This window comes from Spinacia oleracea, chromosome 3 (assembly GCF_020520425.1).
Source record: "Spinacia oleracea cultivar Varoflay chromosome 3, BTI_SOV_V1, whole genome shotgun sequence".
NCBI classification, from domain to species: domain Eukaryota; kingdom Viridiplantae; phylum Streptophyta; class Magnoliopsida; order Caryophyllales; family Amaranthaceae; genus Spinacia; species Spinacia oleracea.
Genome location: NC_079489.1, coordinates 995,341 through 1,020,822, shown reverse-complemented (window position 1 = coordinate 1,020,822; position 25,482 = coordinate 995,341). Strand labels below are relative to the sequence as shown.

Here is a 25,482-nt window from a genome sequence, read left to right as displayed (position 1 = left end):
TACTACATTGTTAGGAGGTTTCGTTAGGATTTTATTTTTGACGGGTGTACGACAGCCTATCAAATATCCTTTTATTTCCCTCATGGTCAAAAGGCTCATGAATCTGTATTAAAATGCTCAACTTCTACAGGTTAGTCCTTTACCTTCATCTCCTATTTTCTCATTTTATTGTCAGTATACCCGAATCCCACCTTACTTCTGTTTGGCTCCATGCAACTTTGCGAAGAATCCAGTACTAGATTAATGGACTAGGAGAGCTCAACTCTGCAGCTTGTTGTACGAGCCTGTAAGTTCGTATTGACAATTTTTCTTATCTATATGATATTCTTGTATTAGCTAAAGCATCATTATCCACTATTTTTTTTTGTTTTTTTGTTCTCAACCCATTAGGTGAGGATAGCCATGGTGGAAAGTACAGTGGACTTTCAGATTCTTATCTATTTGTACTAAAGGTATTGCCTCCATCTTTTGGGTTGGGTTTTTGGTTATATTTACTCTGTTTACATGCATGTTGGCTATAAATTTTGAATTAATGGAAAATTTGCATACTTTAGAATTATTGTGTTTTGGAGTCGCGATAGAGTGTCCAGAATGCATGTAAGCTACTCTAGATTAGAGCTAATTAGAAATTCCTAACTCTAGGGTTTGTCTAAAACCATCCAAGGAAGAACCAATGGTGAAAATGAAAATAAAAGAAGGGAAGCAGGGACTTTGGTTTTGTTTTGAGCTGGGTTCAACCCACCTTAGTAGGTATTGTAACGTTGCTATTTGCAAACAAATTCATTTTATTATGTTAATTTCAGTTCTGTAAATTTGCAAAACAATCGTTGCCGTGAAGATGTTTCGTACTAAGCATTTCTAGGCGGAGACCAACGACAACCCTCTCCAAAAGCAACGTGCTCAAGTGGCATCTTAAACAAGTGGCATTAGAAGAGGTGGAGTTAGAGGGTAATGCCAAGGAGACTTTGGAGGTTGCGGCAGAAGAGTAAACACTTTCAGAAATGCCTCCCTTTTATATGCGTGCAAGCTCTATTAAAATCCATGTTAAAATCAATATTATGTATTTGTGAAAGTTAAGTAGTACCGGAACCACGTACGCCTTTTACAAGCAACCATTGTTTATGCTGCATGGCTTTAGTATTTATGTGTTGGGTTTTTATTAGAGGAACATGGAACCAAATTTTATGTTCCGAGGACATATATAGCGCGCCATTGACCTTTGGGATCACTTATGACTTGTGTAGGGGTTTCTATATATGTAACCTATATCAATTAATAAGATACATTTCTTATCATCTACGGAGTACTGTATTCATGCTTTTACCTATTTCAATAGTGTAATTAGGCTTATGATTTGCATAACGTTTCGGGAGATAGTTTCTTATATTTTGGGGGAACGTGCGCGCTAGCGCACGTTCCAACAACTAGTAACTTTAAAAAGCTACTACAATTTATGAAGTACTTTCTTCCACATTGACCGAACTTAAAACTTTAAATAGTTACTCCGTAATACTTCCTCCATTCTTATTTATATGACGCAATTGAGTTTTGAACACTATTCACAAATGCTCCTTTGACTTTATTTTGTGATTTATACTTAAGAAAAAACATAGTCTTGTGGGGTCTTATTAGATTCGTTTCAATAAATATTTTGTAAATATCAACTTTTTATAATTTTTTCGTTTCTATAATTGAATATATTAGTGTTCGAAATCGTATATTAACAAACATGCTTAAATAATTGTGTCATACAAAAAAGAACGGAGGAAGTATTTGCAAGCAACAACCTCTTCTATAATAATGTTGCTCTAACTATTTAAAATCACCTATTATTGATTTATTGTCCTTGCTCATTCTTTTGATCTTTTCAATGCATGAATCTTTCGGTCCTTTTAGATAGAGTTTTGACTTCACAATGTCACAACCCACAAAACGACGACGTTTAGGGCCCATTGAAGGAGCCCAAAATTGTCGTACAGTAAGCCCATCCCTTTCCAAGGAGCGTTATTGAGGGAAAAGAAAGGTGCGGGACCCACAATTTCAAAAAAATTCCACGAAATACTGTTAATTATCTGTCGTTACTTAAACACCATCCTCATCATCAACAAACAAACAACACAAGCTCTCTTTAAAACCTGTTTTCCCTCCTCCATTTCTGTCCCCTTTTTCTTCCCTCTCCTCCACCGAAATCTTCGCCATTTTCCCTGAACCTCCTTTCTCTCTCCTAGGGTTTCCAATCCAGAGAGAGGGAGGAACACAGGGAGAAAAGGTCGTCGATGTTCTAAGGCGGTGTTAATGTTATTATCCTCACCAATTCGTCACGTCAGTTTTGCGCGCATCGCATTTGATTAAGCTATCAATTTGAAGATTAAGGAGAATTTTGAATTTGATCTTTTGTTTGAGAATGGATGAGGTTGAGGAAAAAGGTTGCGTTTTCGAGGAATCGTTTGAAATTGATTTTGATTATGAGTTCGATGTTGCGAAATTCTTTGATTTTTCGCAGCTGGAAACGCCCGAGGAGATTGCGGATTCTGAGCTGTGGTTTAATGTAGCCGAAGGCCATCCTCCTTCTCGTAAGATTTTTGTTTTTCAATCGTAATTTTTTTCTTTTTGGAATCAATTGTGAATCAATGGATTTTGCGTGACATAATTTTTCAAGTTTCTAACATATAATGTTTCATATCAAATGTTGTTGTAACTTGTAAGTGACTATTAATTTCGGATTGAGGGCGTAATGTACTACAATTTTGTGTCATTCATAATGTATTAAATTGCAAAAGTTCGTAACCAGACAAGAGTATGTGACTATGAATTTCGGATGGAGGGAGTAATGTACAATTTTGGGTCATTCATAATGTATTAAATTGCAAAAGTTCGTAACCAGATAAGAGTATGTGACTATGAATTTCGGATGGAATTTCGGATGGAGGGAGTAATGTACAATTTTGTGTCATTCATAATGTTTTGAATGGCAGAAATTCGTAAAAGAGACACGTTGACTATTAGTTTGGGGGGGAGGGAGTAATGTACAATTTTATGTCATTCATAATGTTCATAAATTAGCTAAAAAGTAACATTATTCCTGAAGGAAGCTAAAATGTAACTTGAGGTAATATCATATGGTATTCCTAGGTGTACTTCATCCGAAAGGATGATTAAGTAGTTCGTATAACTTTCATTCCTAATCAAAGAATAAAATGTGGGTTTCTTAAGTCCTAACGACAAAGTTAATAACTCGATTAGATTTAGGCCGTGTTCTTTTCAGCTACGAAAAAAATGTTTCGGGAGTAATAAGTTTAGACTTCATATAACGCCTCCCAAGTTAATTTCTAGGCAAAGTTTGTTGAGGATTTCAGGCTAATGACAAAGTTTGTGCATTTTCTTTGGTAGTAATTGGTAGAGTTGCAACTATGCTTAAACTCGTGACCTCATGTTGAATTGTAGTAGCTCATTCTTCTGCATAAGTGATTCTTGGTTGATTTCTCATGAACTATAACTTGATAAATATTTATAGTTTAAGGATATGAAGCTGGTCATGTCCGATTAAACTGCACGACCAACGGTGTTGTTGGCCTCACAGAAACACATGATTAATACATGTATAGGAAAATGCATCATGTCTCAGTTTGTTAGATGTTTTGTACTATTTTTCGTCTGAATATGCTATGCTGGTATATGGCCTAATTTGTGCAAAGAAGTTCCTTTAATTTGTTTTTGGTGAAAAGGGGGAATTTAAGTCATAGCTACTTCTTGAACATTCACAAATTTAGGTATTATTCACCATGTATCCTTTTTAAGTATCTGAATTGTTACCAATTGTCAGCTTTGGTAGCCAAGTTGGATACGGAAACAGATGACTTCACGGACAGTGTAACTTCTTCCCCAAGGTCTAGACCTTACAGTGCATATTCTATCGGCAATGACAGTGTAGTGTCTGAAGTTTCCTCAATTGGTCAGGTCAAAAAAGGTATGATCATAGTTTTTCTATGCACTTCTTTTGCTTTGTTCTGTACAGTTTCTGCTTTTAGGATTGTACAACGTACTTATGAAGCTGAGCAGGTACGTGAATCAAAAGTTAACAGTATGCATGAGCCATTGATTAAGCCACACATTGTCTAGTTGTTGGTGATTTCTAAAGTGACAAGTAGTTGACTGATTTTCTTTTTCCCTGATATGCAACGTAAAATCAGGGTCACAGGTGCTGAAGTTGAAATTGAAGTCTACATCCCAGCTAAACTTTCTAGTCAGCTCAAGACTGTTACAACCTACAGCAAGCCTTCTGGCAAAGAAAAATCAATTCATAGATGTTTCGACAAGAGTTTCCAGAAGGTATACCCAATTGCGTTTCATTTCCCAACATAAACTCTGATTTACTCTTAATGCACTATATTAAGTTTAATTTCCGCCCTTTCCTTTTTGTTCCTATCAAACTAATTTATAATCAAAATGGTCCTATGCTTTCCTCTTCCCTAAGGAAATATTATCCTTTCCTTTTTCTTGCTTTCATCATTTCTCTTTTATTAGGCCCCAGAAGCTTGGAAATACTCCCATGTCTCCTGGTGATATCGATGCCACGAAAAGACAAAAGTTAGAGATTGGTTACTTGCGCAAGGCTTCTCAGCTTAAACACCAAACAAGTTTTTCACACAAGTCATCCAAAATGGTAAATAATGTAAAATTTGTGATTACATTGTTGCTTTAGAGGATACTGATTCTCTATTTATCTCACCTTTTCAGTGTAAGACATTACTTAAACATATGATTCTATTTTTTCATATTAGCTAAAATGATTTTCTGTGCTCTTTTTAAGGCTGAAACCACTGATCTGAAGTCCACTCATGCAAAGACAAAAGTTACTGTTCCGAAAGAACCAGACTTGGCAACAGCCCATAGAGCACTGAGACAAAGGTTTGTTAACCTTAATCTGTTGCTGACTTTTTAATCGAAGAACTTTCTGTTTATATCCTAAATATATTACTATGTTTTAAGTTCCAGGTTCAAGAACACACCACATCTTGAAACTGACACAAAATATAATGTCTCCACCCCTAGAGCAAGGTCCTCACATGGAAAAGTCGGTAACTTGTTACATGGAGACAATATGCTGATATTTTTCCACATAGGTCACTCTTATTTACTTTGATTGCATTTCTTGGTTAACAGATTCAGGAAACTCAATATTCAAAGAATAAAAGCACGCCACCTTTGCCACAGTTTCAGGTCACTTTTTCATTGGATATCTAATGTTGCTTGGTTAATAACTTAATACTGCATTTTAAACATGTTCTATTAGTTACAGAGAATAAATACTAGCATCTTAAAAGATGGTAAAAATCAGCTTTTTTGTACAGGACGAAAATGTACGTGGTGGGAAGGTTGCTAATGGCAGTGGAATGCTCGACTATAAAAGGTAGTTTATATATGACCTGTTCTTGTGCCCCCCAGATTTCTTTCTATTTCTTCTGAATTATGGTTTCCTCTATCAACTTTTTTTGTTTACTCTCTTTAATTCCGGTTTCAGTGGGGGGTTTCAAGCAGCCAAATTTGTGCTTTCACTTTCCAACTTTTGTCCATGATTGATGTTGAGTCTTGACATAGTTCCATGTATTTTCAGGACAAACTCCAACAAAACTTTGGTCCAAGAGAAAGCTGACCTACTCTCTAACTTTAGAGCTCATCCATTGAATAAGAAGGTAATATGCTGCAAAGATGTTATCTCATTCCCACTGATAAAATATATCCCCCACAAAGATTACCAGTATAACTGAATGTCAAGTCTGCATACAGATTTTATCAAGTAAAGGCGATATTGGTGTTTTCCGAAATTGTAAGAGGGAGACCACTGTCCCTAGGGTAATTCTGCTGCCAACTGTTTCTTTGTTCTTCTGCCTCTCGTATTTCTAGTTTTTCTTAATCTGTTCTGTGATACTTTTTTAAGGAATTCAAACTTTCCAACAGTAAGAAACTTTCCCAGAATCCACCAACTGAATTATTCAGCAAGGTAAATTACTATAAATCTGTGATACTTCTTCAGATGTTTTCTGCCTAATGTTTCAATTTGTCTGAAACTCTGAACTTTTAAAGCTGTGTTCATGCTTTTTTATTTTATTTTATGATATTGACAGCTTTCTCTGATTCCTGGAAATCGTACTTCTTCACTTGACGAACAACCTATCCAGATAAAGGTATCTGTTCTGGTTGTTGAAGAGGGGAATTCATTTCTCAATTTTATTCTACTACTTGCTGGCCACCCTTACCAACTCGTGGTTCGTTTTATTGTCTCGAGTTAGCTTATTTATTCCCCTTTTATCTTATTACTTGAAGGTTCTGAAGAAGAATGTATCATTACCCAACATAAAGGAAAACAAGGTATACCAGCATTTTCAATATGTTGTTAATTGTATATTTGCCTGGTAATCGTTTTCTTACATTCTGAAGTGGCATTCCAGAATGCAAATGCAGTGACTGGGAAATCTACAAGTTGTTTTGGAAACGGGAGGAGGCTGATCACAGACATTAGAAATCATCTCACTAACCCCAGGTAAGAACTAAGACAAACAAAATTTACGCTGTGCAAAAAGTTCATTTCTAGTTTTTTTTACTGTCTTTTAAAACTGGGAATGTTGCTGACATTTCATTGCATTGAATCAACATGATCCAAACAACACAGTAAATGCTAATTTAGCTGGTAAAGTCTCCACTTTCTAGGGGGTTGTCGCGGAGACTTGGGTCCGAAATGTTTTTGCATTAGTGGTCTCTGTGATTCTCTGTGATACATGTTCTTATCTACTCCCTCTGTCCCAAAATGTTCTTTACGTTGGGTATTTTACACGTGATTTAACGACTAATTAATGTACAATTGAGATTCTTCTATTTTTTTATTTAAACAAAACAAATTACGTTTATTTATAATGTTTTCACTTTTATAAAAAAAATTGACATTGGAAAAATGGAAAAGATTTAATGTCCCAATAGAAAAGTGTGAGAGATTAAATAACCCAATGAATTTAATTGGTTAAAATAATCCTTAATACAAATTCTGATAGAATATTAATGCATTTATGTGATAACATAAAAGGAAATGTAAAGAATATTTTGGGACACCCGAAATGGAATACGTAAAGAAAATGGGACGGAGGGAGTATCTGGTTTCGTGATGTCCCTAACGAATTGTCAGTAACTCCCCCAGTTTCTTCATTTTTGTTTTCAAACAAACTGTTCCAATGAAGTTGTAATTCTTATAGAGTATCGTTTTCTGGGCCTAGGTAAGCGACTTCCTCCACTGGACGGGAATTCCCTCTTACATTGTCAACTTAACAGCATCACTTCCCAGGAATTTCAAAACTCCTAAGTAACTCTATGTCAACCAAACAATCACCAGATAGGACACCCAACTAAAGAAATTAAGATTTGTTCATTAAAAGTCAACTAATGTCTGTATTCAATTAAGTTTATTCACTGTATTACTTTATATATTTATGTATTAATTGAGTTGATTAACCTTTGGCATTACTCTTTATACCATACAAAGTTACAAACATGTTTTTCTTTTACTGTAATCAGGCTATTACATGTTTACAACATTCCTGCTCTAATTTCTGCAGGAGTTTCGCAATTCACTGAAGTTATATATCAGAAATCTGTTTATATATGCTGTGATCATGTTCTGCTGGAATAAGGAATATCATTGTAATTGTTTATAGATGGCTTGTTTATGCTGTCGTTCGAGTTCCTTGCTTCACCACCAATGTGCTCAGCATCATATGACTTTGATTTAGGCGGTCTCTCAGTAAATGTTGTAAATGGACTCCATTTAACTTGAAAGTAGAAAGTTGAAACCAATTTTGTAGGAACCAAATCTTCCATTTATGTTGTACATAATTAAACTTTCACCAAGGGTGTGTCAAATATAACTGAGGCACACCACTTAGAGATACTGAATTACTTATTAACTAGCCATTATTTTTTATTTTATTTTTATTATTTTTGGGTTTTAATCGAGGTTGTGAGGAATCCGAGGATGGTGTTTGTAGTTTCAACATGGCCATATCTTAGATGACCATTGCAATAAAATCACCCATGGCTCTTATTTTTCTATCTTGTACGGAGTAGTTTGCAATAAAATCTTGATTCTTAGACTACTACGACAATTAAGTAGATATATGCAAGCATGCAACTATGTAATGCAATGGTAACTAATCCTGCCCACTTAAGAACACGAAAAAGTTCAATAACGTAACAGACTACCTTAAATCCTTGATAAAAATCATCCATAGCTAACACCTAATCTATATCTATATATACTTCGTATATAATTATAACTCTAAGGCAATCCATGTCATCTTGCCATGTGTCGTGATGACTTGCCAAGTGACATGACTTCATCACAAAAAAGAAATGTTGTCATGCATCCTCGAACTTATGACCTCTCACATGTTAATACAAAGTTTTATCCATTATTCCAACAATACAACATATAACTCTAAAATAATTATAAAAGAGAAATTCGTTCTGATGTATGTATAAAATTTAATGCCAAAATTTATATATTTGAGTAACAATTTATTATGAAAAAATTTATTTTCTCCATTTTTATTCATTAAAACAAACATAAAATTATTAAATATACCAAGAAAATAATAGAAAAATAATAATATTGCGCTTTCCTTTAGCTAATCAAATATGTGTTTTTTTTCTTCCAAACTATATTTCGACTTTGTAACTCAATATACAATTTTAACTTAAAAAATTTCGAAGCTATAAGTAAAATAGTACAAAAACTAAAGTTTTACAAAAATAATGTAAGTTACTCAAAATTTAATTTACCTGTTGTTGGTTAACCAATTTTATTCTTAAACTGCATATATAATGAAATTCATAGTATTCTCAAATTAAACTGCATATACAAAAAAAAAAATTATAAGTACCAATGATGTTTTGGCCTAGTGGTTAAGACTGAGGGCCTGTGTACAATAGGTCTCAGATTCGAATCCCCCGCCCCCATTTGTAATTTATATTGCCCTTACGGCTCATTCGCACAAAAAAAAAAAAAAAAATTATAAGTGAAATTGAAATAAGTAAAAGAAATTTAATCGAACTATAACTAACACTCCGCGATATCACCCATTCACCCGTACCACTAAGTCACTAACTGGTTTGCCTTACAAAGTTACAAGCATCATGTACATTATTCAATATTCTTGTCTTGTATTATTGCAACAAATTTTCACCCTCTATCATTTTCTATTTAGAAATTATCTTCTTTACTACACGAACGCTTACCAACACTCACGAATCTTAATCAACCTTTTTCCCCACGATTTTCCTTTCTTTTTGGCGCGTAGTTTCCCCTTTTCTTCTTTAGATTCCTTCATTTTCTCTCCCTTTCATACAAAATCAAGTAATTAATTACAACAACAACTAAGCGAAGCAGTCCATGTTATTGAATTGGATATTACTCTTCTTGTTGAGAACGATTTGCAGAAAATAATTTATGCTTAATTCATTAGAAACAGATGGGTTTGAAGATGAAAAGGAATTGAGATTTCTGGGATTTTCTTTTTTGTTGGGGTTGGATTTCATGTACTCGTTGCTGATCAAATATGAGATTGAAGATGATGATGGAGTTTATGGGGTTTGAGTTCGGATGAATTCTACGGGCAATGTAAGTTAATTGGGGATGCACATAAGGTGTTTGATGAAATGTCTATGAGAAATGTTGTTTCACGTGTATGCTTAATTTGTGGGGATTCGATCAGTGCATAGTGGGAATATGATGAAATGTCTAGAGAAAGGAAGATGGAGAAAAAAAGAGGGAAAAGGCTTCATTATGGTCATGGATCAGATCAGCACATGATCAGGTTTGGAAAAATTTGCTCAATGGCCAGAATACGGCAAAGCTACCGTATTACAACAAGCATCACTAGGTATACTGCTGAACTTATACTCTGTATTATTTTTACTTCATATTCGTATTAGAAACATGGCTACAATTTTTCTTAGATAGGAATCACAAAAAATGAACAAATGTCTAGTGTGAATAGTGTAGAAAACAAGACTTATTACACTTTAAAAACCAAACCGAGTAAAGAGAACAAGACCTTAAACACTTGCAGTCCCGATTAGGCGCCTTTCCCCTGGTGCACGTACACCAAACAAGACCTTGTGTTTTGTTTGTGATGCCCATTTTTTATTTGTACCTTTAGAGTAAAAAACTGTCATCTGAGTGCTGGGGGGAGGGAATATGCTTTGAATTTTCACATGTTCTGATGGAAACCAACGGGAAACAAATTGGTATAGACTAGCAATATTTTAGTATCCTACTACATTGATTACCACACTCACTCACTACTAAATACTTTCTCCATCTTGTTTTCTCATTACCTGTGAAAACCCAAACACCCTTTCATTTCTGCTCATTCTTGTTTTCTCATCATTCATTCACTTGTTCATCTTTCTGAAAACACAACCCAATGGCCGAAATCGGAATCTCGATTGCTGCAAAACTCATTGAAGTGATTGGCAGTAAGATCATCAAAGAGATTTGCGACACATGGGGTTACAAAACTCATCTTGAAGACCTCAACAAGTCAATCTTGAAGATCAACAATGTGCTCCTTGCTGCAGATGCAAAGCGGGATCTGACAAAGGAAGAACAAAGTGTCATTGCGGAACTTAAGGAGGTTGTTTATGATGCTGATGATTTGTTCGATGAGTTCCTTACTCTTGCTGAGCTGAACAAGATTCATCGCAACAACAAGGGTGCTAGATTTTCTGAAAAGGTACTGACATTCTTTTCTTCTAGCAAAAACAAGATAAGTGAAGCATATAGAGTGTCTCGTAAGGTTAAGGACATTAAGAAGGAGTTGAATGAAATAGTTGAAAGGCATACAAAATTTGCGTCTATTATTGTTGATTATAAACCTATTATTAGGAGAAGGGAGGAAACATGTTCTTATGTAGATGCCAATGATATTATTGGGAGGGATAAGGATAAGGATGCTGTCATTGATATGTTGTTAAATCATGAGGGTAAAGGAGATTGTAGTTTCCTGACTATAGTGGGAGTGGGAGGGTTGGGAAAAACTGCTCTTGCTCAACTTGTGTATAATGATGAAAAGATAAAGATTGAGTTTCCAGATCTGAGGTTATGGGTTTGTGTTTCTGATCAAGACGGGGATCAATTTGATGTAAAAGCAATCCTTGGTAAGATTCTTGAGTGGAAACCTAATGATAGTTCCTCACTTCAAATGGTGCAAAACCAATTTCAAAAGAGATTAGGAGGAAAGAAGTACTTCCTTGTTCTTGATGATGTATGGAATGAGGACCGTGATAACTGGATTTCTTTGGAGAAGTTCTTAATGTTGGGTCAAAGTGGAAGTAGGATTTTAGTAACCACTCGTTCTGATAGGACAGCAACTATCATAGGGGATAAACATGACTATAAATTACAAGGTTTATCCCAGGAGGATTCGTGGCGCTTGTTTGAGATTTCTGCATTTCACAAAGGATGTGAACAGGAAAACCCCAATGAATTCGTTGAGATCGGGAAGAAGATTGTTGCAAAATGTTATAGCATTCCTCTCGCTGTAAAGGTGGTAGGAAGTCTTCTATTTGGTCAGGAGATAGTTAAGTGGCGGTCATTTGAAGCGAGTGGATTGTCTCAAATTGGCAATGGTGATAATCAGATTATGTCAATATTAAAGCTCAGTTACCATAATCTTATACCCTCATTGAAGAGTTGCTTTAGTTATTGTGCAGTGTTTCCCAAGGATTATAGAATACAGAAGGAGAAGTTGATTGACCTTTGGATGGCACAAGGATACGTTGTGCCGTTGGATGGAGGTCAAAGTATAGAAGATGCTGCCGAGGAACATTTTGTAATTTTGTTACGGAGATGTTTCTTTCAAGATGTAGAGAATGATGAATCGGGTGATATATATTCTGTTAAAATTCACGACTTGATGCACGATGTCGCTCAAGAAGTGGGGAGGGAGGAAATCTGTGTAGTGACTTCAAGTACAAAGAATTTGGGTGATAAAATCCGTCATGTGGGTTGTATTGTCGATATATGTCCCCAAATAATCTCTTTGTATAGCAATAAGATTCGTTCGTATATTAGTGTTCATTGTAAAGAACCTGGGGTGGATACACGAATAGACTACTTGATGTGCCTTAGGGTGTTAGATTTGTCATATTCGTATGTTAGAAATTTGCCTGAATCAATAGGTAAGTTGCTGCACTTAAGGTATCTTAATCTGTCTGGTAATTTTGAAATGGAGATACTCCCTGATGAAATTACAAGACTGCATAATTTGCAGACACTACTTTTAGAAGATTGCTGTAATTTAATGGAGTTGCCAAAAGATTTTTGCAAATTGGTCAAAATGAGGCACTTGAAATTATGGGGTTGCGCTGCTTTGATTAGTATGCCATTGGGAATGGATAGGCTAACTAGTCTTAGCGAACTAACATACTTTGTGGTGGGTAGGAAGGAACAAAGTGATGATGATGAGCTGAAAGCCCTAAAAGGCCTGACCAAGATAAAAGGCCGCATTGAAATCCAAATCAGTAAAAATTATAGAATAGTGGTAGGCTTGAATGACACAGGAAGAGGTGGGTATTTGAAGAGCATGAAACATCTCAGAGAGGTTGATATTGATTTTCTTAGTCATAAGGGTGGATGTGTTAATCCTGAAGTTGTATTGGAAACCCTGGAGCCACCTTCAAATATCAAGAGGTTATTAATAGGATATTACCATGGTACAACAATTAATTGGGCAATTTTCCCCTCACATCTTGTCGACATCCGACTTGAATGTTGTGGAAATCTGCAGGAGATGCCAATGCTGAGTAAACTGCCTCATCTAAAATCACTACATCTCGAAGAATTGAATAAATTGGAGTACATAGAGAGTACAAGCAGCAACAGTAGTAGTGACACAGAAGCAGAAACACCAGAATTACCAACATTCTTCCCTTCCCTTGAAAAGCTTATACTTTGGGGTCTGAAAAAGTTTAAGGGTTTGGGGAACAGGAGATCGAGTAGTTTTCCCCGCCTCTCTGAATTGGAAATCAAGAAATGCCCGGATCTAACGTCATTTCCTCCTTGTCCAAGCCTTGAAAAGTTGGACTTGTTCCAAAGCAATGAAACGTTGAAAATAATAGTAAAAACAACAAGAGGTAAAGAAAAAGAAGAAGACAACGATGCTGGTGCTGGAAATTCACAAGATGATGACAATGTCAAATTACGGAAGGTGAAAATAGACAATCTGGGTTATCTCAAATTACTGACCCTATATTGTCTGACTCATCTCGAAATAATTGTGGAGGAGGAGATTGAATCAGATTCCGAGGAGGAGGAGGAGATTGAATTGGAAGTTGTGGAGGCATTTCAGAAGTCTGCATCTTCTCTGCAAAACCTCAACATAAGAGGAATGAATAAACTGAAGAGACTAACTGGAAGAACAGGATTAGAGCATTTCAGTGCCTTGGACGAACTCACATTGTATAAAGTAGACGATTGTGATGTATCATTTCCTCAAAACCTCAGCAGTTTGAGAATTGAAAACTCTCCCAAAATGACAAGTTTGCCCATGGAGATTCAGTACTTAACCTCCCTCCAAACCCTCAAACTCATACGTTGTGATAAATTGAATTCCCTTCCAGAATGGATAAGCACCTTATCATCTCTTCAATACCTTGACATATGCCTCTGTTCAGCCCTAAAATCACTACCAGAAGCAATGAAGAACCTCACCTCCCTTCAGATACTTCATACATATGGATGTCCAGACCTAGTTAAAAGATGCAAAAAACCCGATGGGGAGGACTATCCCAAAATTCAACACATCCCCAAAATTGTAAGTCATTGCAGAAAGTATTTCTTTTATTTATATTATTTTATAATATTTACACCATCGTTCATTGGTTTGCAATATTGAATTTGGTTTTTGTTTTCTTTCTTTTTTTCTTTAGTCAGCACCAGCCCATTTTTTTAAACTACCTGCAACTACTAATTTTCATTTAGGGCGTGTTCGGCGGTAGCGTTTGAGGTAGCGGGTAGCGTTAAGACGCTACTTGTAAAATTTGTAAGTGTTTGGTAAACTAGCGATTTAGGTAGCGGTTAGCGGTTGAGGTAGCGGTTGGGTAGCTTTTGTCAAACGTTAAAATTAGTAGCGTTTAAGGTAGCGGGTAGCGTTTGACAAATTTATAATAAAGTTTTAAATAATATTCTTGCTTTTATTTTTATTTTTATAATATCAACCGCTACTTTTACCGAACCCTCATATTAGTTACCGCTACTTTGACAGCTAACCGTTACCCGCTACTATTCACCGCTACTCGCTACTTTAACCGCTACCCGCTACTCAACCGCTAACCGCTACCGCTAATTTGCTAATTTTGCCGAACAGGGCCTTACCCTGTTGTCATGATATACGAGAATGGAAAAGTTTTGGCGGCCATGCTATTTGAAGAGCTGATTAAGAGATTCCTCTATACAAGGTCTGCTGAGTTCCTCTTTGCCTCTGTTTAATTTTATTTACTTGTAACTTATAAGCTGTATATTGTTTTAGTTAAGGGGCTGAAACCACTGATCTGAAGTCCACTTATGCAAAGACAAAAGAACCAGTTTTAGCAACAGCCCATAGAGTAGTGAGACAAAGGTTCGTTAACCTTAATCTGTTGCTGAATTTTATTAATCGAAAGATTTTCTGTTTATATCCTAAATCTATTACTACGTACTATGTTTCAAATTCCAGGTTCAAGAACACACTACAGCTTGAAAATGACACAAAATATAATAGCTCCACCCCTAAATAAGACCCTCAAATGGAAAGTCAGTAACTTGTTACATGGAGACAATATGCTGATATATATTTCCACATAGATCACTCTTATTTACTAAAAACACATTATCTTTATAATCAGGACATTAGTCGAGAGAAGGATGGCACGTCATCAGAAATCTTCATCAGAGCCTTCATTCCTTGGTTGCCGTTGAAATTTGAAAACAGAAAGACACCATTAGGTAGAGTTTTCATGTCAATGCGTTTACTTTTATTTTTCTGTTTGATCAAATTATGTTTGTATTCAAATTTGTATCTTCGTCTAGGCTAGATGTTCTAGTAACATACCTTATCTGTTTCTTTCATTATATAAACTGTTTCAGGATTACAAATGATTGGCAGAAATGTATACATGCTTCAGTCGATAATGACTCTATATTGATGATAACTTAAGATAGCATTGCTAGACGAGTAAGGAGGTGAAGACGAGTATGCGATAGTACTTTCAAGTATGCGATGAAGACTGACTATTGCGGAGGCCAAAGCCGTGCTATGGGGGTGGGTTTGAAGGTGAGGAAGGAACTACTCTTGCGTCGACTAATCATTGAGAGTGACTGTTTTGCTGGTTATACAAGCTCTTTTAAGTTGGATCCGAGGGAAGCAGCAATTTTTCTTGTTTATTGACGACATTCTTGTTTTTTTGTTCTTATTTTGATGTAGTTTTTTGGTCATTTGTTAAACGTATCTGGAATAAGCTTGCTCATAACGTATATAGCCGTATCCAACCTAAGAAATTTCTGTAAAGATTGTGGGAAGATGATCTTCCGAGTAGTGAATGGGTCATAGCTCGCTTTTATATTTTCTTTTCGCTTATAGAAAATCCTGAAAATGTTCTCCAAGTTAATTTCTAATTGGGTTTTTTGCGGTTTGGTTTGGGTTTCGTCTCAAACCACATCAAATCGGACCATGTTCATCTCCAATTAGATATAAACCCATAATTTTTGAGTTTTTTTATACTCTCGTACACATCACGTGCGTATATGACTAGTTTGTTTACGTTGGAACAATTTATGTGTTAGTACTCACTAACTTTTTTGAGAAACTATCTGATACGAAGTATAACGTATTATATGGTAAAAAAGCTACTTATACTTATAATCTTTGGCCGGACTATGCTCGTTGACAAAAACTCCGGCCTTGACCCTCACGTGCCGGTTAAGTGACTCTTAATGAACTTTTTTTTTTCCCATTTTTTCTTCCTTATTGTTGGCGCCTAGCTTTTCCTTTCTCTTTTATTTTCCTTTTCTTTCTCCCCCTTTCATCCAAAATCATTCAAAATCAAGTAATCATGTTCGATCCTTCTTTTCTCTACTGTAATTAATCACAACAACTAAACAAAATATCCAGTGTTACTGAATTGGATATACTGTTCTTGTTGAGAATGAAGTGCAGAAAATAATCTATGCTTAATTCATTGAGATTATTGAGATGAAAAGGAATTGAGAATTCTGGGGTTTTTATATTGTTGGGGTTGGATTTCATGTACATGTTGCTGATTAAACATAAGATTGAAAATGATGATGTGTTTGTGGGTTTGAGCTCGGACGATTTTTAAGGGAAATGTAAGTGAATTGGGGATGCATGTAAGGTGTTTGATGAAATGTCTGTGTGGAATATTGTTACTTGTTTGGTGGGAGTTTGATGCACTACCATGATTGATAGAGAAGGAAGCAGATGAAGCAGAGGAGGGAGAAGGCTTCAGTTAAGGTCTCATGTGATCGGCACATGGGCAGTAAGTCAATGCCGGAAAATTATGATCAACGTCCAAAACCGAGCTAAGGTGACATATTACAACAAAAAGTGTTACTTCCGTATACATTATTTTTTTACTTGAAATGCTAGTTGTGTTTGTGAGTCTGGTGAACTCTAAATGAATTAATTAACTATCAACCAACTTTAGTGTAAATTGCGCCGTGTCTAATTAATCAAGTTTAGATGTTTTTTTTAACTTTTTAACTCGAGAAATAAAAAAAACCGAGTTATTGGCCTAGTGAAATAAAAAACCGAGTTATTGACCTAGTGATCAAGACAAAGGACATATTTAGGTTCGAATTTTCGTCCCTATTTAGACATGACTGCGGGGAAGCAAAATGAAATTAAGTTTTAAAACTCGGGTAAAAAAGGTGCAATTTTTTGAGACCTTAACACACTAGAGTAGAAACTTCCTACCCCTTAGTTTTTAAATCAATTAACAAAAAAAATAGTCCAGAAAAATGGAACATGGTACAATAAATTCCTATCTAGATAATAGTATTGGCCACTTGAATTTGTACCTTCAAACAATAGTCAACAATGTCGACTTGTAAAGTCTCTGTCATTTGGGGACATTGGGCCATTGGGGTTTGGAAGAGTACTTGTTTATATTTTTGCTAGTATCAATTTTCAAACGTCCAATTTATTGCATGGAAACTTATTGGAGATTGTCATCTACTTATCCTAGTACCCTACCATGGATTTTCGTATGGCTTATAGTTATAGTTTCACTGAAATATCACCCCATTATTGCCCATTCTGTATTTGTAACCACTTGGTTTGATCATATAATGTAATAATGGAACGTAATAATTGAGTTGTACTCTCATTTAGTTCACACTGTCTGGATCTAAACTCACTCACTCACTCACTCAAGTACTCAGACACTCAATACTTTCTCCATCTTGTTTTCTCATTACCTGTGAAATCCCAAACACCCTTCATTTCTGCTGATCTTTTTTTCTCATCCTCCCCTGTTCATCTTTCTGAAAACCCAAACACTTTTCTGCTTTATCTTGTTTTCTCATTCCCTGTTCATCTCTCTGAAAACTCAAACACCTTTCATTTCTGCTTTATCTTGTTTTCTCATCTTAATTCATCTCTTCATCTTTCTTAAAACCCCCAACCCAATGGCTGAAATCGGATACTCGGTTTGTTCAAAACTTATTGAAGTGATGGGCAGTAAGATCATTAAAGAGATTTGTGACATGTGGGGTTACAAATCTCATCTTGAAGACCTCAACAAATCTGTCTTGACGATCAAGGATGTGCTCTTGGATGCTGAGGCGAAGCGGGATCTTTCCCGTGAACAACAGAGTTACATTGCAGAACTTAAGGATGTTGTTTACGATGCTGATGATTTGTTTGATGAGTTCCTCACTCTTGCTGAGCTCAAACAGATTGATGGCAACAACAAGGGTGGTGGTAAATTCTCTAAAAAGGTACGTCGTTTCTTTTCTTCTAATAAGGAGAAGATGGATCAAGCTTACAAGATGTCTCATAAGGTTAAGGAAATTAAGAAGCAGTTGGGTGAAATTGTTGATAGGCATACCAAATTTGGGTTTATTGTTGATTATAAACCTATTATTAGGAGAAGGGAGGAAACATGTTCTTACGTAGATGCCAAGGAGATTATCGGGAGGGATAAGGATAAGGATGCTATCATTGATATGTTGCTAGATCGTAATGCTAAGGATGGTTGTTGTTTCGTGACCATAGTGGGAGTGGGAGGGTTAGGAAAAACTGCTCTTGCCCAACTTGTGTATAATGAAGATAAGGTCAAAAGTGAGTTTTCAGACTTGAGGTTATGGGTTTGTGTTTCCGATCAAGACGGAGAACAATTTGATGTGAAAGCAATTCTTTGTAAGATTCTGGAGTTAGTTACTGGCGATGTTCCTAATGGTAACTCTACTATGGAATCGCTGCAAAACAAATTTCAGGAGAGATTAAGGGGAAAGAAGTACTTCCTTGTTCTTGATGATGTATGGAATGAGGACCGTGAGAAGTGGCTTTATTTGGAAAAGTTCTTAATGTTGGGTCAAGGGGGAAGCAAGATTGTGGTAACCACACGCTCGGAGAAGACTGCAATTATCATAGGGGAAAGGCAAGCCTATAAGTTGCAAGGTTTGTCACACGAGAGTTCATGGCGCTTATTTGAGATGTCGGCTTTTCACAAAGGGCATGAGCAGGAAAACTATCACGAACTAGTTGCTATTGGAAAGAAGATCGTTGCAATTTGTTACAACATTCCTCTTGCTATAAAGGTGGTAGGAAGTCTTTTATTTGGTCAGGATATAGTTAAGTGGCGATCATTTGAAGCGAGTGGATTAGCCCATATTGGCAATGGTGATAATCAGATCATGTCAATATTAAAGCTCAGTTATCACAATCTTGCACACTCCTTGAAGTGTTGCTTTAGTTATTGTGCAATGTTTCCTAAGGATCATGAAATAGAGAAGGAGATGTTGATTGACCTTTGGATGGCACAAGGATATGTTATGCCGTTGGATGGAGGTCAAAGTATAGAAGATGCTGCCGAGGAACATTTTGTAATTTTGTTACGGAGATGTTTCTTTCAAGATGTAGAGAATGATGAATACGGTGATGTTTATTCTGTTAAAATCCACGACTTGATGCACGATGTTGCCCAAGAAGTGGGGAGGGAGGAAATATGTGTAGTGAATGATCATAATACAAATAACTTGTGTGATAAAATCCGTCATGTGCGTTGTAATGTCGATATAGGTCCACAATGTAGCTATAAGATTCGTTCATATATTAGTGGTGGTTGTAAAAAACATTGGGTGGATACACGACTAGACAATTGGATGTTTCTTAGGGTGTTGTACTTGTCAAATTCGGATGTTAAAAATTTGCCTAATTCAATAGGTAAGTTGTTGCACTTAAGGTATCTTAACCTGTCTTATAATGATCTGTTGATGCTCCCTGATGCCATTACAAAACTGCATAATTTGCAGACACTTCTTTTAAAACATTGCTGGGATTTAAAGGAGTTGCCAAAAGATTTTTGCAAATTGGTCAAACTGAGACACTTGGATTTAAGGGGATGTTTTTCTTTGATTGGTATGCCATTGGGAATGGATAGGCTAATTAGTCTTAGAGTACTACCATACTTTGTGGTGGGTAAGAAGGAACAAAGTGATGATGAGCCGAAAGCCCTAAAAGGCCTCACCGAAATAAAAGGCTCCATTGATATCAGAATCTATTCAAAGTATAGAATAGTTGAAGGCATGAATGACACAGGAGGAGCTGGGTATTTGAAGAGCATGAAACATCTCACGAGGGTTATTATTAGATTTGATGATAAAGAAGGTGGATGTGTTAACCCTGAAGCTGTGTTGGCAACCCTAGAGCCACCTTCAAATATCAAGAGGTTAGAGGTGTGGCATTACCGGGGTAAAACAATTCCAGTATGGGGAAGAGCAGAGATTAATTGGGCAATCTCCCTCCCACATCTTGTCGAAATCCAGCTTAGGTGTTGTAGGAATTTGCAGGAGATGCCAGTGCTGAGTAAACTGCCTCATTTGAAATCACTAGAACTTTATTTGTTGTATAACTTAGAGTACATGGAGAGTAGAAGCAGCAGCAATAGCAATGACACAGAAGCAGCAACACTAGAATTACCAACATTCTTCCCTTCCCTTGAAAAACTTAAACTTAGGCGTCTGGAAAAGTTGAAGGGTTTGGGGAACAGGAGATCAAGTAGTTTTCCCCGCCTCTCTGAATTGGTTATCGACAATTGCCCAAACTTAAAGTCATTTTCTTCCTGTCCAAGCCTCACGAAATTGAATATCATTAAATGCCCGAGTCTAACGTCATTTCCTCCCTGTCCAAGCCTTGAAGAGTTGGGATTGAAATACAACAATGAAGCATTGCAAATAATAGTAAAATCAACAACAAGAAGTAACACTGCTGGTGCTGGAACTTCACAAGATGATGACAATGTCAAATTACGGAAGGTGGAAATAGACAATCTTGGTTATCTCAAATCACTGGCCCTAAATTGTCTTACTCACCTCAGAATAACTGTAATAGATTCCATAAAGGAGGAGCTTAAATCAGATTCCGAGGAGGAGGAGATTGAATCAGAAGTCGGTGATGAGGAGATTGAATTGGAAGTTGTGGAGGCATTTCAGAAGTCCGCATCTTCTCTGCAATGGCTCTACATAGAAGGAATAAATAAACTGAAGAGAGTAACTGGAAGAACAGGATTAAAGCATTTCAGTGCCTTGTACGAACTCACATTGAGATATGCAGACAATTTTGAATTATCCTTTCCTCAAAACCTCCGCAGTTTGGATATTACAGGCTCTCACAAAATGACAAGTTTTCCCATGGGGATGCAGTACTTAACCTCCCTCCAAACCCTCAATCTACACCGTTGTTATAAATTGAAATCCCTTCCAGAATGGATAAGCAACTTATCATCTCTTCAATCCCTGTCCATATCCTACTGTGAAGCCCTGAAATCACTACCAGAAGCAATGCAGAACCTCACCTCCCTTCAGAGACTTGTGATAAGAGAATGTCTAGACCTAATTAAAAGATGCGAAGAACCCAACGGGAAGGACTATCACAAAATTCAACACATCCCCAGCAAAGATATTGTAAGTCACTGCAGAAAGTATTTCTTTTAATTTGTTTTTATTATATGCTTAGAATGATATACACCGTCGTCCTTAGGTTTCCAATCTTGAATTTGGTTTTTGTTTTCTTTCTTTGTTTCTTTAATCAACTCCAACCCATTTTTTAAAACTACCTGCAACTACTAATTTCATTTTCCCTATATCTCAGGAACTACGTCGGAGATATTAATCTTTATTTACTCTCCTCAACACTAGCTTGATCCTGAACACACCCAACCTTCAGGTTAAAATCCGTTTTGTCTTTTTGTTCAGTTTTCCCTATAAAAATTGTGTTTTACTTAATGTGAATGAACTTGTGTAACTGCTTGCTTCCTGCATTTAATAAGAACTTTTTCCTGCATATGTCACAGTTGTATCCACAAGAAGTTGGAGGTTTGTTCAGGGATTGGAAATGAAGGTAGTTTCAGAATTCCTGGAATATTTGTGAATGCTCCAGACTTCGGAGTCTTTATGGAAGATTTGAGTCACTAAAAATACATTATTCCTATCATCAGAGCTTTCATGTTCCTCTATACAAGGTCGACTGAGTTCCTCTTTGCCTCTGTTTAATTTTGTTTACTTGTACCTTAATTATAATCTGTATATTGTTTTAGTTAAGTTCTAAAACAGGTCATTTTTTATGACAGTTGTGCAGCATATTGCTTAACCTGCTGGAAACAAAAATCTTGTGCTTCCTCTTCCTGCCTTTACAGTCATTAATATCAGTTCTCATGCTAGAAATAAGCGTGCTAGCAATGTAATCGATGAGATGGATGTTGCTGCTTCTGAGTTTTGATCATAGAAAACTGTTATGTGTTTCTTGAATGTAACGAAGATGAGAAGAAAACTGAAAACTCAGTGGCAAAAACGCGAAATTGCAGTGCCTCAGGGTGGGAGGGATCACTTTGCAACTTCAGTTACGCGACCCTTTTTCAAACCGGTTTGTTCCGGTTTTCAGCTTCGGTTTTTCACTAGAATCCATACCCGGACACTTACCGGGGACCAACAAAGCAACACTGTGCATGTTGGCTGTTTCACGTGCCTGAGGATGTGAGTTACTTGGACGGCATCTGTGTTCTCGTGCATTCTTTTTAGGTGTTTTGCTTTCTTAAATATATAAATAATTTCATAGTGTATGTTTCATAGTATGCTTGAGATTATAATGGTTCATGATTTCCTAATTGTTGCAAGCACCATTTTGGCAGGTTATATTTTGTAATAGTTGTACAAGTATTATCATTGATTTTTTGCAGAAAAATAATCATGTACTTATGATAGTTTGCGGAGTCTAAAACAAAACGTCCTCATTTTCTCTTTCTCTAACTTTGTCATGTTCATGTACAGAAAATTATTCTTGCTCAAATCATCTTTCATTTGACCTAGATAACAGCATCTTATATTTTTTTGTTTGCAACTCAATCAGGACATGGTTGTAGAGAACACTACACATTATACCCCCGATGTCAACTGAATTGATTTTTTATTTTTATTTTTTATGACTTGTTTACCTGGAATCGATTCTCATATATTTCTATCATGTTCAGGTCTTCCGCGCTTGTTGATATGCATCAAACAATACCTCCTTATTACAGTCCCATACATGTTTGAGTAAGTATGTTCTTCAATCTGTTCAATCATTTTGCCTAGTGCTCAAGTTACAAGAGTTTGTGTTTGAGATTTGACTCCTCACGCTGGTGTTTGCAGTGACTTCTTATTTCTTAACACGGTCTTATGACCCTGGAAACGGCATATATTGAAGTCTGAAACCTTCTATATATATGGAAAAACATTAGAAGATTCTTACAGATAAGGTTAGATACTTTCTGAAACCTGCAGTTATTCTTAATTAAATTTTGTTACTGCATGACCTCGGAATAAGTCATTCCTTCTGATTAATGTGCAATGAACATTTTTCTGAAATGGATCATTTGTGTTGTATGCAGTTTACTGGAAACAGCAGTTCACTGCTTTGAGTTCCTGCCTTGAATGTCATAATTGGTGGTGTACTAGTGTTCCCAACTTCCCATGTTGGTAATGAGCTATCAATTCAGGGTGATTAATTTTAAGGAGTTAAGGACCATATACTGCATAAATTTTTGTCATTTTCCGTTGCAGTTCCATGATTCATTCCGTTAGACCAACTTTTTTCGAAGAGTGCATGAAGATGAGATTCAAAGTAATCATCACTTTGAGGTATTACAGTATTTCCAACTGGTATTTTGTCTTTTGATGAGCATGGTTTCTTTGAGGCCTTTTCGTTTGCTTTATTGTATAGACTGTGATTAAATATGTCCAGGGCGCTACACGCCTACGCATATTGACGATGAATGTGGCATTGAAACTAAATATATAGGCCTCTTTATTAGGCGTGTGATTGACTTCTTAAATTCTGATCCATCTAGATTTTTAATATTAGTGGAGTAAGTTTGTGTGTTTGGTCAGTAATATTCGTGGACTAAGGGAATCTGACACGTGCAGGCACATAATGTCACTACACAAATGCTTGCTTGTATTTGTGCACCTGGTAAATTGATGGTGAGACTACAGATCTGGATCTGTTACATTTTTCACAGTAAACTTTCAGTCAGCTAGATATGTATTCACAGCATAACATTGCAATTGACTCACTTAGAAATCAGTATTACCTCTAGGAAGTTTTTCAACCTTAATGCTGGCACCAATTTGGAAGGATATATTTTCTGATTGTTATACATTCTAAATCATAATCACTTTACTACTGAATATTCCAGAAAAAATGGCCCTGTTCCTAAACAGAAAAAATGTAGTGACACAAAAACTCTAGCTGTTTGTTGTAGATTATATTGTAAACTCCTTGTATCCCAAAATAAAGTTCCCGTATCAGTCTGTTCCCTGCTTCTCTAATCTGTAGCTTAAAATGACTCTTTAACGTTTTTTGTTCTTCCTTGTTTTACGAGCCAAGTCCTGTAAGAGGACTGAATAACACTTGTGTTTCTTTGTTTGTTAGTCATGACATGGATACATCACGGACAATAGTTTTGTAGTCCAGCCACTGTATAAGGCTAAATTGGAGCATAATAACTGCTTGCTTCTTGCATTAAATAAGAACTTTTTCCTGCATATGTTACAGTTGTATCCACAAAGAAGTTGGAGGTTTGTTCAGGGATTGGAAATGAAGGTACTTCAGAATTCCTGGAATATTTGTGAATGTTCCAGACTTCGGGGTCTTTATGGAAAATTCGAGTCACTAAAAATACATTATTCCTATCATCAGAGCTTTCAAATTCCTCTATACAAGGTCGACTGAGTTCCTCTAATCCTCTTTACCTCTGTTTAATCTGTATATAGTTTTAGTTAAGCTCTAAAATAGGTTACGATTGATCATTTGTGCAGCATATTGCTTACCCTGCTGGAAACAACAAGAATCTAGTGCCTCAGGTGGGGGGATTACTCAACAACTCCAGTTCTGACGATCCTTTTTCAACCCGGTTTGTTCCGGTTTTCAGCTTTGGGTTTTCCCTTTTGTATTTTTGGGGCACACATAAAAAGGATCCTTCTTGTTATCTAGTTCATCTTTTTACAATACCTTGATCTTCTTCCATTGTAAAAAGTTCCTCAGTTGAAGGGTAATAAAAAAAATGCTCCAAGTCTCGTAGGGTGGATGTAGGTCATATTGATCGAACCATGGTAAACCCTTGTGTTCTTTCTTCTTTCTTTTTGTTTCTCATATTTACTGCAAGTGTTCATTGTCCTACGAGTTAATTTGCTAACCATGCATCCTAGATTAGCTTAAGGCATTCACATCAATATTCTCCAAGGATTCAACTTCCTCGTTGTACATAATCACGATGTTAGGCCTATTAAGTTTGATTTTTGTACAGGGTATCTTATATTACGTATCTGGTAGAAAAATAAAACTTTTTACTCCGTTTCTTTTTACTTGTAGCACTTTTCTAAACGAAAATATCACAATACTTACAAGTTATAACACACCATAAATAGAAAATTATTTTATATGCAATTATATTTACGTTCTCACTTTATTCTCTATAATAACTCCTACTTCGTAATTCTCACCCACCGGATAAAATAATTAAAGCTTTTATTTATACCCTCATAAGAAGGTTTTGATTTTTTTGTTTTGTTTTAAGACGTGAAAAAGTAAGTGTTGCAACAATATAGAAACTGAGAAAATACTTATAATACGAGTAATCTTTGGCCGGATTATTATGGTCGTTGACAAAAAAACTCCGGCC

General features: G+C 36.1%; 2 protein-coding genes and 2 long non-coding RNA genes across 6 annotated transcripts; all 4 read left to right on the top strand.

Annotated features, from left to right (window-relative positions):
• Positions 1–205: 205 nt before the first annotated feature.
• Positions 206–874, top strand: LOC130469235 (uncharacterized). Its single transcript, XR_008929646.1, has 3 exons — positions 206–286; positions 391–452; positions 804–874. It is a non-coding gene; the product is annotated as an uncharacterized lncRNA (long non-coding RNA).
• Positions 875–2,104: 1,230 nt separating this feature from the next.
• Positions 2,105–8,097, top strand: LOC110782395 (protein TPX2). 3 transcript variants are annotated; one of them, XM_056838257.1, is made up of 15 exons: positions 2,105–2,573; positions 3,824–3,967; positions 4,191–4,329; positions 4,525–4,663; positions 4,811–4,908; positions 4,990–5,074; positions 5,164–5,220; positions 5,352–5,410; positions 5,615–5,693; positions 5,788–5,853; positions 5,939–6,001; positions 6,126–6,185; positions 6,325–6,369; positions 6,450–6,541; positions 7,605–8,097. In XM_056838257.1, the coding sequence occupies exons 1-15, from the start codon at positions 2,405–2,407 to the stop codon at positions 7,621–7,623; spliced, it is 1,314 nt and encodes a 437-aa protein (XP_056694235.1). In that variant the 5' UTR covers positions 2,105–2,404; the 3' UTR covers positions 7,624–8,097. The 3 variants fall into 3 exon arrangements, with proteins under 3 accessions (XP_056694235.1, XP_056694236.1, XP_021842233.2); XM_056838258.1 differs by lacking the exon at positions 7,605–8,097 and adding an exon at positions 7,266–7,569; XM_021986541.2 differs by having other exon boundaries at positions 2,106–2,573; positions 4,996–5,074.
• Positions 8,098–9,933: 1,836 nt separating this feature from the next.
• LOC110782391 (uncharacterized) lies at positions 9,934–24,965 on the top strand. The gene is made up of 10 exons (XM_056841220.1): positions 9,934–13,933; positions 17,527–21,229; positions 21,417–21,491; positions 21,619–21,786; positions 21,895–22,297; positions 22,792–22,855; positions 22,952–23,058; positions 23,191–23,440; positions 24,357–24,524; positions 24,620–24,965. Exons 1-3 carry the CDS (start codon positions 10,473–10,475, stop codon positions 21,435–21,437), a joined length of 7,185 nt encoding a protein of 2,394 aa, XP_056697198.1. The 5' UTR covers positions 9,934–10,472; the 3' UTR covers positions 21,438–21,491; positions 21,619–21,786; positions 21,895–22,297; positions 22,792–22,855; positions 22,952–23,058; positions 23,191–23,440; positions 24,357–24,524; positions 24,620–24,965.
• On the top strand, positions 14,513–15,647 carry LOC130469233 (uncharacterized). The gene is made up of 3 exons (XR_008929644.1): positions 14,513–14,666; positions 14,932–15,031; positions 15,173–15,647. It is a non-coding gene; the product is annotated as an uncharacterized lncRNA (long non-coding RNA).
• Positions 24,966–25,482: the final 517 nt, after the last annotated feature.